Genomic DNA, 13,081 nt, shown 5'->3' with positions numbered 1-13,081 from the left:
CAAGCTCCATAAAGACCCAGACTGGGAAGGGGAGCAGGGGCTCGTACCTGTAATCCCAGCACTTTGGGAGGCTGAGACGGGAGATTGCTTGAGTCCAGGAGTTGGAGACCAATGGCGAAGCCCATCTCTACAAAAAAAAAAAAAAAAAAAAAAAATATATATATATATATATATATATATATATTAGCTGGGAGTGGTGGCTTTCACCTCTACTCCCAGCTACTCAGGAAGCTGAGGTGGGAGGATCACTTGAGCCTGGGAGATTGAGGCTGCAGTAAGCCGCGATCCTGCCACTGGACTCCAGCCTGGGTGACAGAGCAAGGTTCTGTCTCAAAAAAACAAAACAAAACAAAAACATAAAGACCTGGACTGGGTCTGTTTTGTCTACTTCATATAATTCCTGGCTCATATTTGTCAAATGAATGCATGAATGAATGAATGAATGCTTCTTAAGATCCAGGTCCTGGGCCTCAAAGTGGAGGCAGATCTTCTAGTCTGTTTTTCTATTTTCTTTTCTTTTTTTTTCTTCTTTTCTCTTTTAATTATTATTATTATTTTTTTATCAGGCAGCTTCCAGAGCCAGAGTATGCTCAGAGAGATGCCCTCTCCTTGTCTGTTTACTGAATGTGTTTCCAGCTTGCAGAGTGTTACTTTCAATTCTGCAAAGAGGAGGTGGGGAGGGCAGCATGCACTAAGATGTTCCTCCCCCCATCCCCCTACCCCCAGGAAACAGATGGTAAAATGCTTAAGACACTGCTGCTTCCCTCAGCACCCTCGGTGCCCCACCCCCTAGCCCCAGACTTGGCTCCTTCTCTCCTAAGGCTGAAATGCAATCAGCCCAGATGGGCTCTGGCAGTCAACTCTATCCTTCTAACTCTGGGCACCAAGCTGGGTGGGATGAAAGTCTGTATTTAGTGAGCTATTTTCCTTCTTCTTCCCTCAAACTTCCCAGCCTTCCTCAATCCTCTTAAACTTGTGTTCACATTCCTTTTTTAATACTCCAAGTGCCATTTCTCAGGCTGTAGCTTAACTCATTCTACATCAGTCTGACAGCAACACATTCCTCCTGTGTGCAGGGTTCTGGACCAGGCAGGGAGGGGTTGGGCGGGGGCGGGGGTGGGTCATACGCTGGTTAACAAGATATGAATCCCACCCTCGGACTCACAGTTGATGGGAGGAAACAGACTTGCCCGTCTATAATCCCAGTGTAGGGAGAAGCCCCATGTGGCTGGAGAACCAAGCCAGGGCTGGGGAAGCAGGTGGCTTTTATGGCAGGAGAGCTAATGGGTCTCAGGCATTCTCCTTTCTGAGAAGGTGAAAGGCACTCAAGGAGGAAATGCAGAAGCAAAGGCACCATCAGAAAGAGCTGAGCATGTGTAGGCAGGAACCAGTAGATGCAGAGCCTCGGAGATAAACCTGTGAAGGCAGGTGGGGGCTGTTTGTGGAGGCTCTTGAATGTCAAGTGGAGACTGATCTGAATCCAGTGAGCAATAGGGAGCCATTGAAGATCTATGAGCTGGGGGAGTTACAGACCCTGAGCTGTGCTTTAGGAAGGTTAATAGGGCCATGGAGAGGATGCCCTGGGAAAGGAGAGGTAGAAGCAGGGAGACCAGCTAGAAAGTTGTTACCTTAATGGAGGGTCGTTACCTTAGTGGAGGCTGCAGGAAGGCAGTGCAGTGGGGTGGAAGGGGCTGGCTCCCTGGTGTGTTGACTGGATCTCCTGCTAACCATTCCTGCAGCCTGAGGGCACGTTGCCTTTTGGACTTCTCCTTTCGTTATCTGTTTTTTGTTTTTTTTTTCCCCCCCAGCTTAAGCAAAGAAAGAAATTCACAAGCAACAGCAGGAAACTCCGCCTTCCATTCCCTCCTCAGGCCTGGCCTCCTGGTTCTCTGTCGGCCCATGTATTCCTCTGCCAGGTATCTGGGGCCTCTCTGCAGGGTCTCCAGCTGGAGGATCTCTCTTCATGCTCCATCCTTGTCTTCAGGCGCCCACTTTTGGGGATCAGGAAGCTGTGCCTGGGCAGTAGGTTTGTCCGTGAATTGTAGGAGCACTGATTTATCCTAGAAGTTGCCAAGCATCAAGGGGAGACCCTGCCCTTCCCCAGGGGAATGCACTTTGAGTGGACCCACAAGACCCACGCTAGTGAACCGACTGCAGATCTGTGGAGGGTTGGAATATTCTCCCAGCTCAGAGAAGTTCGGTGAGCCCTGTCTGTACTACACAGCTGGTAGGTACAGAAAGTGGGTCGCCTGGGGTTTTGCTTCAGTCTAGTGCCCTAGACATGGCACTCAGAGGAGGGAGAGCTGGGATCCGGTTCCGCGCGCAGGGCTGAGTCTCCCCTGATTTGCGGTGGTGGAGCAGTCCACCCGGAGAACTCTGGAGTTTTCGCAGGGCGAGGGGGAGAGCTGGAGCCTGGAACCCCCATATTCCTTGCACCTCTCGGGCCCGGGACAGGCAGCCCTTAGTCACTGGTGTGTTCATAGCGCCCGCGAAGGGCCAGCGTCCCAGAGGGTTCCCAGGTCAGGTTGGTGACGCGTGGGGCTTCCCTAACTTCATAGGCAAAACCTGCCAGACCCTCCCAGGGGGAGAGGACCTCCGAGTACCAGGGCCGACTCCGCTCCTGAGGCCGCTGAGCCCTCCTGCACCTGTCGGGCCCGGGAAGTGCCATGGGACAGCTGATCCCCAAGTTAATGAGCATCTCTGGGAACCAGGGTAAGGGGCGCACAGGGCATCCAAGCGAGCGCTTTGATCTCGCTCTCTTCTGGGACTCCTCTGATCTGTGGTCGGACGCACGGGGGGACCTCGGGCTCCGAGGGTCGTATATGGGCGCTCCTCGACTGCCCCGCGGCCTCCCCTGCCCCCGTCCCTGACGGCTCCTCTTGGGTCCCGGCGCTTCGGTGCGCCCCAGGACGCAAAGCTGGGCGAGCCTCCTTTCTCCCCGCTAAACGGCGCCAGCGGCGGGGATGGGGGGCTGCTGCGGGTTTCCTGCGATTGTGACTTCGCGTTAGACTCTTTTTCTAGACATCGTCTCTTGGCAAGCCCAGAAGCGCCCTGGGCCTTTCAGACACTTTTCTAGAATGTGAAGGGAGGTGGGGGCTCAGCTGTCTTTTCCACCGTCCCGGAGTGGGGCAGGTGTCGGAGCTGGGTGGGAAGCAGACGCGGTAATGTGGGCAGAGGTCCCCAGCCTGCGGGGAGCGCTATCTCCTTCCTGGGAGGTCTGGTGGGGGCACACAGTCCCTTGGTCATCGGGTTTGGCCCTGACGCTGCCCTTCCTCCGACGCTTCCAGAGCACAAGGTTATCATCGTGGGACTGGACAATGAAGGAAAGACCACCATTCTCTACGGATTGTAAGTGACTCTCGGGCGGGGAGGGTAGAGGGCTGGGCCTCCCACCAGAATGACAGGCATGGGGACCAATCACTGGAGCTCTTCCCTGGGTTCCCGGGCTCCTCTGTAGTCCGGAGGAGCGATTGGGCACGCTGCTTGGACCTTCCTAGTACTGCGGCTCCTCGGTCTGGCATTCAAATCCTGCACCGTACAGGCAACCCTAGCTCCCACTGCTTTCCTTCATCTTCCCGGGGCCCCTGCCAAACCCAGCTCCAGGCCTGCCAAGTGTCCCAAGCTGCCTCCGTGCTCTTCGCTCCCTCTAGCGGCAGGTCCCTCCTTTCTCACCCCTGTCCCCTCTGCCAGTTAACTTTCTTCCCCTTCTTCAAACCCAAAGGCTCACTGAGGCTCTGTAGCTCCTGGTCTAGCAAGCCTGGCACATATGGGTGGTGCTGAGTAAATACCGATCGCAGCTTTCCCCGATATTCGCTCTCTGGATGGCACCTCTCCCATTTTACAGCCTCCAAAGTATTTACTTAGGAGAAGTTTTTCCATGAAAAAGTAATACATGTAATGATTTTAAAAAATTATAAAGGAAAAGTTCAAACAATGGAGGAATACACAGTGAAAAGTAAGTTTCCTTCTTGCCTCTAGCTCCTAGTTTTCCTCCTATTGTAACTTTGCGGTAACTAGTTTTCCTCCTATTGTAACTTTGCGGTAACTTTTCAGAAGCATTATTTACATATAAAAGCATGTGTATATTTTCTATGTCACTTTAAACAAAGCACCTCTCTGGTGTCCCTCACTGTGTCTGTCTCATTTTTCTAAACTCTCGCTTCTCAAAGTGTGGTCTACAGACTAGTCACATAGGCATCACCTGAACGCTTATTAGGAATGCAAAACCATGGCAGGGCGCAGTTGCTTACGCAGGTAATCGCAGCACTTTGGGAGGCCGAGGCGGGCGGATCACCTGAGATCAGGAGTTCAAGAGCAGCCTGGCCAACATGGTGAAACCTCGTCTCTACTAAAAATACAACAACAACAACAAAGGGCTGAGCAAGGTGGCTCACGCCTGTAATCCTAGCACTTCGAGAGGCTGAAGCGGGTGGATCTACCTGAGGGCAGGAGTTCGAGACTAGCCTGGCCAACATGGTGAAACCCCGTCTCTACTAAAAAAATATAAAAATTAGCCGGAGGTGGTGGCACATGCCTGTTATCCCAGCTACTCTGAGGCTGAGGAAGGAGAATCACTTGAACCCGGGAGGTAAAGGTTGCAGTGAGCTGAGAATGCACCACTGTACTGCAGCCTGGGTGACAAAGGGAGGCGGAGGTTGCAGTGAGCTGAGATTGTGCCACTGCACTCCAACCTGGGCGACAGAGAGAGACTACATCTCAAGGAAAAAAAAAAAAAAAAAGCAAAACCATGGTCAGATGCGGTGGCTCACGCCTGTAATCCCAGCACTTTGGGGGGCCGAGGTGGGTGGATCACTTGAGGTCAGGAGTTTGAGACTAGCCCCGCCAACATGGCAAAACCCCATTTCTACAAAAATACAAAAATTAGCCGGGCGTGGGGGCGTGCGCCTGTAATCCCAGCTACTCAGGAGGCTGAGGCGGGAGAATTGCTTGAACCTGGGAGACATGATCGTACCTACACTCCAGACTGGGCGACAGAGTGAGACTCTGTGAAAGAAAGAGAGAGAGAGAGAGAGAGAGAAGCCAAGGCAGGAGGATCTCTTGATAGGAGCCCAAGGTCAGGAGTTCAAGATAAGCCTGGGCAACACAGTGAGACCCTGTTTCTATAAAAAGAAAAAAAGAGATAAAGTTTGAGGAGCCTGCTCTAAGATGTTTCCCTTCTCTGGGGTCCAAGCCAGGGCAGGGCTTGGTCTCACTCCTGTCTTCATTCCCCAGGGCCCAGCACAAGGCCTGGCTCCCAGCAGGTGTTTGGTGAACCTGGGCGGACTTGTTCTGAGTTAGATTCAGACTGCTTTGGGAGTACAGCATTTGGGGGCCAGAGTTGGGAGTAGGCTGGACTGAGCTCTTGGTGCCCACTCCTACCTCCCCAGCTTGTCCAATGAGGTGGTCCATACGTGTCCCATCATTGGCAGCAACATGGAGGAGATCATTCTGCTGAAGACCCACTTCCTCATGTGGGACATAGTGAGACAGGAGGCTCTGAGCTTTATCTGGAACACATATTGCTTCAACACTGAGGTGAGGAGGGCACCAGGGCTGAAGGGTCTCCAAGGCAGCTGTGTGATATCAGACAGTCATGTAACCTCTCTGAGCCTTGGTTCTCCAACTTGTGAAATAGAGATTATAATGGTCGGTTGTTGCGGCTCATGCCTGTAATCCCAGCACTTTGGGAGTCCGAGGCAGGTGGATCACCTGAGGTCAGGAGTTCGAAACCAGCCTGGCCAACATGGCGAAACCCCACCTCTACTGAAAATACAAAAATTAGCTGGGCGTGGTGGCAGGCACCTGTAATCCCAGTTACTCAGGAGGCTGAGACTGGAGAACTGCTTGAACCTAGGAGGTGGAGGTTGCAGTGAGCCAAGGTCGCGCCATTGCAACTCCAGCCTGGGCGACAGAACAAGACTCTGTCTCAAAAAAAAAAAATTTATATATACATATATATAATGATCTCCCTAAGTTGTTGTGAAAATTAAATAACAAACCAATATGTAATGTATATGTGTCAGATACTCAAGACAGTGCAGTGCCTGCCTGTTAATGTGTTTGAATACTTCCTGGCAAATGCTGGCAGCTTTCTGTTTGATGCACTGGATGGGGTAGGCCCCTTCTCCCTAGGGGCCCTACTTTCTTACTCCAGCAGGAGTAGAATTCAGTGGTTTAATTCCTGGACCAAGACAGAGCTGGGTTCCATTTCCAGCACTGCTACTCACCAGCTTTGTGGTCAAGAGCAAGATACATAGCCTCACTGAGCCTCAGTCTCTTCATTTGTAAAATGGGGATACTAACAGTACCAAGTCCACAGGGTTGTGGTGAGGCCTAAATGGAGTCACGAACACCCAGTGCTTACGTAGCACAGCCTCTGCCACACAGTCAGAGGTGCGCTATTCCCATGTCTGGATAGAAAAGACAATTACAGGCCAGGTGTGGCGGCTCACCTGGTGGTAATCCTAGCACTTTGGGAGGCTGAGGCAGGCAGATGACCTGAAGTCAGGAGTTTGAGACCATCCTGGCCAACATGGCAAAACCCCATCTCTACTAAAAATACAAAAATTAGCCGGGTGTGGTGGCATGCGCCTGTAATCGCAGCTACTTGGGAGGCTGAGGTGGGAGAATCGCTTGAACTAAGGAGGCAGAAGTTGGAGTGAACCAAAATTGTGCCACTGCACTTCAGCCTGGGTGACAGAGCGAGACTCCGCCTCAAAAAAAAAGACAATTATAATGGAAGCAGAGTGGTGAAATCTTGAGGCTGCATGCTTTCACTTCTCTGGGGCTGGCATCTGGGCAGTGCAGAGACCAGTGGGGAAACACAGTGGGCAGGAAACACATTTACCAAAGAGAAAGCCTGTCTCTCACGGCTCCCCTCTGCTGCCCAGTTCATCATCCTTGTGATTGACAGCATGGACCGGGATTGGCTGCTGACCGCTCGGGAGGAGCTATATAAAATGCTGGCCCATGAGGTAAGCCCCCTGCAGTTGGGAGAGGGCCCAGTGGTACTAGCTGTGTGCCCTCAGGCTGGTCACTTAGCTTCTCTGAGATTCATTCCTGCTGTCCCAGTTTCTGAGAGCCTCTATACCAGCAGCATGAGGAGGGCTGGTTTGTGCCTGATGAAGGGCGTCAGTACCCTCAGTGCAATTGACTATAGAAGCCATAGTTGCTGGTTCAAGTTCTAACTCCATCTTTCATTCACTGTAGGACTTTGGACAAGTGACTTCACCTCTCTAATCCTCAGTTTCCCCAAGTATAAAATGAGGAGGATCGTCAATTCCCACCTATGGGATTGTCATAAAGAGGCTTTCCTTGAGCTGCTGATGTCATTTGATGTGGTTGCTACCATTGTGACGGGGCCCCCATCTCTGCCCCATCCGGGCATGGGCCTCTTTCGCTGGGACAGCTGGAGAGGGAGCCAGAGAGAGCCTGTGAGGCAGTAGGAAGGAAGGCTGGGCACTAGTAGGCTGACTGGGGCTGGGCTCCTCTGTCCACAGGCTCTGCGGGATTCTTCAGTTGTGATATTTGCCAATAAGCAGGATGTGAAGGACTCCATGAGGATGGTGGAGATCTCCCATTTCCTTACTCTCAGCACCATCAAAGACCACTCGTGGCACATATAAGGCTGCTGTGCCCTCACCAAGGAAGGGTTAGTGGCTGCCTTACCTGGATCTCCAGGGCCTGGCTGAACCAATGGATGACTGACCATCAGAACCCTTCTCCTGCCTCTCTCCTGTGAGAATCTGGTTCACAGTTGGCTCCTGGGCCAAGCCAATTGGACATCTCCCCACAGGTGAGATGTAGTGGGTAAGCCACAAGCAGACAGCATCCCTGCTCTCAGGGGCTTGTTCTCATGGAGAAAGAGGTAGCACTCCGCCTAAACGCAATAATCTGTCTCTTTTTTTTTTTTTTTTTGAGACAGAGTTTTGCTCTTGTTGCCCAGGCTGGAGTGCCATGGCACGACCTCAGCTCACTGTAACCTCTGCCTCCCACGTTCAAGCGATTCTCCTGCCTCAGCCTCTTGAGTAGCTGGGATTACAGGTGCCCGTCACCACACCTGGCTAATTTTTATATTTTTAGTAAAGATGGGGTTTCGCCACATTGGCCAGGCTGGACTTGAACTCCTGACCACAGGTGATCCACGGGCCTCGGCCTTCCAAAGTGTTGGGATTACAGGCATGAGCCACCGCTCCCGGCCACAATAATCTTAGGTGCTGAGAAGTGATGTGAAGAATCCCACTGGCTACCAGAAATGGAGGGGAGAAGGATAGGTCTGATTTAGTTCTGGTGGTCAGGGCTGGCCTCTCCTAAGAGGTGACTTTTGAGCTGAGACCTGAGTGAAGAGTAGGAGACAGCCATGGGGAGACCTGGGGAACAAGCCTTCCAGGCAGAAATAAATCATTGACTCACCCTGACATTCAGTTTCTTATCTGTAAGGAAGAGGATCATTATATCTCCTAGAGTTTCTGTAGAGTAAATGACACCATTCAGTACACAAATCTTTCTTGAGCACCTCCTTTGTGCCAGGTACTGTTCTAGGCACTGGAGAAACAGCAGTGAGCAAAACAGACAAAAATCCCTGCCCTCATGGAGCTTACTTTCTGGTAGGGGAGGCAGATGATAAACAAGAAAAATATATAGTCAGAAAATGATGGCAGGGTGCAGTGGCTCATGCCTGTAATCCCAGCCCTTTGGGAGGCCGAGGCGGGCAGATCACCCGAGGTCGGGAGTTCGAGACCAGCCTGACCAACATGGAGAAACCGCGTCTCTACTAAAAATACAAAAATTAGCCGGGTGTGGTGGCGGATGCCTGTAATCCCAGGTACTCGAGAGGGTAAGGCAGGAGAAGGGCTTGAACCCAGGAGGCGGAGGTTGCAGTGAGTCAAGATCATACCATTGCACTCCAGCCTGGGCAACAAGAGCGAAACTCCATCTCAAAAAAAAGAAAGAAAATGGTAAATGGCTTGAGCCCAGGAATTTGAGAAAAGCTTTGGCAACAGAGCGAGACTCTGTCTTTACCAAAAAAAAAAAAAAAAACAAAAACGCTGGATGTGGTGGCACACACCTGTATTCCTAGCTACTCATGAGGTTGAGGCAGGAAAATCACTTGAGCCCAGGAGTTCCAGGCTGCACTGAGCTCTGACCATGTTGCTGCACTCCAGTCTGGGTGACATAGCAAGATCCTGTCTCAAAAAAAAAAAAAAAAGTGATAAATGATAAGGTGAATGAAGAGTAAGAAACAGAGATTGGGCCAGCATGGTGGTTCATGCCTGTAGTTCTAGCTACTGGAGAGTCTGAGGAAGATGGCTTGGTGCCAGGAGTTGGAGTCCAGCCTGGGCAACATATCCAGACTCCCATTTCCAAAAGTAAAAGCAAAGAAAAGAAAAGGGAGAGTGGAAATGTGTGGAGGGAATGTTGCAATTTTAGGTAAGTTATCTGACAAGGGACACTGAGCAGGTAGCTATTGAGTAATCACCTGGAGGATTTGAAGGAGCTGGGCCACGTAGAAAGGGCCTTACATCAGGCCTGGAAAATTTCCCTTTCTTCTTACCTGTCAAGTGGAATCATGGCAGGCTGGGCACACAGGTATCTTTTTTTTTTTTTTTTTTTTTTTGAGGCAGGGTCTCCCTCTGTCGCCCCCCAGGCTGGAGTACAGTTGTGCAAACATGGCTCACTGCAGCTTCAACCTCTTGGGCTCAAGCGATCCTCCCACCTCAGCCTCCCTAGTAGCCGGGACTACAGGCGCACACCACCATGCCCTGCTAATTTTTGTATTTTTGTAGAGATAGGGTTTTGCCACGTTGCCCATGGCTGGTCTCAAACACCTGGACTCAAACGATCCTCCTGCCTCAGCCTCCCAAAGTGTTGGGATTACATGAGTGAGCTACCACGCCTGGCCCAGGTGTGTTTTTTGAAGAAGGGGAGACTTTAGGCAAGTCAGTCCAAGGGACCACATGTTTCTAGCAGTGTCCTTGCCACCCCCTGGGTCAGGAGAACCCTCTTCCACAACCCACAGTCAGTTCAATCAGCATTTTCCCTCCCTTCCTTTCCTTCCCTTCCTCTCTTCCTCCCTTCCTCCCTCCCTCCCTTTCTTCGACAGCGACTCGCTCTGTCGCCCAGGCTGGAGTGCAGTGGCGCGATCTCGGCTCACTGCAAGCTCCGCCTCCCGGGTTCACGCCATTCTCCTGCCTCAGCCTCCCGAGTAGCCGGGATTACAGGTGTGAGCCACCACGCCCGGCTAATTTTTTTTTTGTATTTTTAGTAGAGACAGGGTTTCACCGTGTTAGCCAGGTTGGTCTCGATCTTCTGACCTCATGATCCGCCCGCCTCGGCCTCCCAAAGTGCTGGGATTACAGGCGTGAGCCACTGCGCCCGGCCACTTTTTTTTTTTTTTTTTTTGAGTGGAGTTTCACTCTTGTTGCCCAGGCTGGAGTGCAATAGCATGATCTCAGCTCACTGCAACGTCTGTCTCCCGGGTTCAAGTGATTCTCCTGCCTCAGCCTCCCAAGTAGCTGAGATTACAGGCATGCGCCAACATGCCCAGTTGATTTTTGTATTTCTAGCAGAGACGGGCTTTCTCCATGTTGGTCAGGCTGGTCTCGAATTCCCGACTTCAGGTGATCCACCCGCCTCCGCCTCCCTAAGTGCTGGGATTACAGGCGTGAGCCACTGCGCCTGGCCCAATCAGCATTTTCTAAGTACCCCCCATGTTGCCTGTGCGGTGCCAGACCGAGGCTGAGGATGATACAGAGATGACCAAGACTCCACCCATGCGCCGGAGTTGCTTACAATCTAATGGGGGAACTTGCATAGGGAACCTCTTTCTGGCACAGATCGCCGTGAAGAATCCTTGCCCAGAGACACAGCTAAGGGGCCCAGCAAGGTGAGTCTCCAGGCTCCTTCCTCAGAGAAGCCCTCCCTGACGCTCAGGCATCCAGAGGCCTCTGTATATTTCCTTTATCACAGTATGTAATTACAGAATTATGTGTCTGACCATTTATTTAGTATCCATCTCTTTCACTAGACAGGAAGCCTCAGGGGCATGTCTGCTTTTTCACCAGTAACTCCAGAGCCTTGCACAGTACCTGATGCACAGCAGGTACTCAAGTCAGTTCATCTCTGTTAATTGAATTGTTGGATGTAACTTTGGTTCCTGCACCCAGTCCGCTCTGGGCAAGGGCTGGAGACTTGAAGGCCATCATTCTCTTGGGATAGGCTGACCCCTCCTGTTCCTTCCTCCCTGCAGGCTGCCTGCCGGGCTCGGGTAGATGGAATCTCAGGCCGCTGCTAACTGGTGTTCCAGTCTGAGGTCAACCAGAAACTTTGGGGTTTTGCATGGTCAACATGGGTGGAAAATCAAGTGGCTATTTATTACTTTTCTATGGTTCTCTGGTGGGAGCAGTGGCTGCTATGGACAGTGAGATTGACACCATTCTCCCAACCCGTTACTGCATACCTTGGATTCCTGCAGACAGCACAGCAGAATAAGCTGCTCCTCACTCCATGGCCGCAGGCATCCTTCTTGGAGATGTCGGGGAAATGCTGGATATGTTGCAGATTTAGGGAGTGGAACTCTCTCCCTCTCCTCAGCCCTCAATCTCTCCATAGGAATAATGTGTGTGTGTGTTGGGGGGGGGGGGGGGGGAGATTAAGAGACCCCTGAGGCTGGGCGCGGTGGCTCACGCCTATAATCCAGCACTTTGGGAGGCTGAGGCGGGAGGATCACTTGAGGTCAGGAGTTGGAGACCAGCCTGGCTAACACGGTGAAACCCTGTCTCTACTAAAAATATAAAAATTAGCTTGGTGTTGGTGCACGCCTGTAGTCCCAGCTACTCGGGTGGCTGAGGCAGAAGAATTGCTTGAACCCGGGAGGTGGAGGTTGCAGTGAGCCGAGATTGTGCCATTGCACTCCAGCCTGGGTGACAGAGCGAGACACCGTCTCAAACAAAACAAAACAAAACAAAACAAAACACAAAAATTAGCCGGACGTGGTGGCGGGCGTCTGTAATCCTAGCTACTTGGGAGGCTGAGACAGGAGAATCCTTTGAACCCGGGAGGCGGAGGTTGCAGTGAGTTGAGATCGCGCCACTGCACTCCAGCCTGGGCGACAGAGCGAGACTCCGTCTCAAAAAAAAAAAAAAAAAAAAAAGACACCCCTGGAATTGCTCTTTATTTCCTCAAACCTACTTCCACCCTCAGGCTTTTTAGCCCCTCAGCCATTTTTGTCCCATTCCCTTTGGGCAAAGGAGATTCTAGAAAGGTGAAGAAGGTGGGCTCAAGGCGGGGAGGGTAGAGGCAAAAACTGGAAGGGGAAATGGAGGAGGACAGGACGTCCCAGAGAGGGACAGCCCTTTGCACTGCAGGGATTCCACTTCTCCTCGTCTTCCCATTCCCTCTGAGATGCTGACTCTGACCACAGCTCTTGGACTTTAAGCCACTCCACAGCATCCCCTTTACTTCTAGTGTCCTTCCAATGTGAATCCCACTCCTCCCAAATATACCAGATTCCTACAGGGGCTGCTTATTTTGTTTGTCTTTGTGTAATGATTTTTTGTTTGTTTGTTTGTTATTGTTGTTGGAGTCTCTCTCTGCCGCCCAGGCTGGAGTGCAGTAGTGGCGCGATCTCGGCTCACTGCAACCTCCGCCTCCCGGGTTCAAGCGATTGTCCTGCCCCAGCCTCTCGAGTAGCGGAGACTATAAGCGCGCACCACCACGCCCTGCTAATTTTTTTGTATTTTTAGTAGAGATGGGGATTCACCATGTTGGCCAGGATGGTCTCGATCTCCTGACCTCGTGATCCGCCCGCCTCGGCCTCCCAAAGTGCTGGGAGCTCTTACAGGCGTGAGCCACCGCACCCGGCCAGGATTTTTAAAAAATACTGTATTAGGATTTTTATAAGGCTGTAATAAATGCTATTGAAAAATGCTTACCTCTTATTTCAGCCTTCTCCTCTGTTCCTCAAACTGGCTTTTGGTTTGAGAAAAGGGGAGGAGCGACCCTGGGGTTGGAAAAGCCCAGGAGACAAGATGGAGATCCAGTCTGTTCATCTGTACATCCCTAGACCTGGGGCGGTCCTGGG

The 13,081-nt window shown here is 51.7% G+C and overlaps 1 protein-coding gene across 1 annotated transcript; it reads left to right on the top strand.

Moving 5' to 3' along the window:
* Positions 1-2,552: 2,552 nt before the first annotated feature.
* Positions 2,553-11,367, top strand: ARL5C (ADP ribosylation factor like GTPase 5C). The gene is made up of 6 exons (XM_063656974.1): positions 2,553-2,712; positions 3,288-3,348; positions 5,388-5,535; positions 6,891-6,974; positions 7,500-7,795; positions 11,249-11,367. The coding sequence occupies exons 1-5, from the start codon at positions 2,667-2,669 to the stop codon at positions 7,623-7,625; spliced, it is 465 nt and encodes a 154-aa protein (XP_063513044.1). The 5' UTR covers positions 2,553-2,666; the 3' UTR covers positions 7,626-7,795; positions 11,249-11,367.
* The last annotated feature ends 1,714 nt before the right edge of the window (positions 11,368-13,081 follow it).

Source organism: Pongo pygmaeus, chromosome 19 (assembly GCF_028885625.2).
Source record: "Pongo pygmaeus isolate AG05252 chromosome 19, NHGRI_mPonPyg2-v2.0_pri, whole genome shotgun sequence".
Classification (NCBI taxonomy): Eukaryota; Metazoa; Chordata; class Mammalia; order Primates; family Hominidae; genus Pongo; species Pongo pygmaeus.
This window is presented reverse-complemented; position numbering and strand designations above follow the sequence as displayed.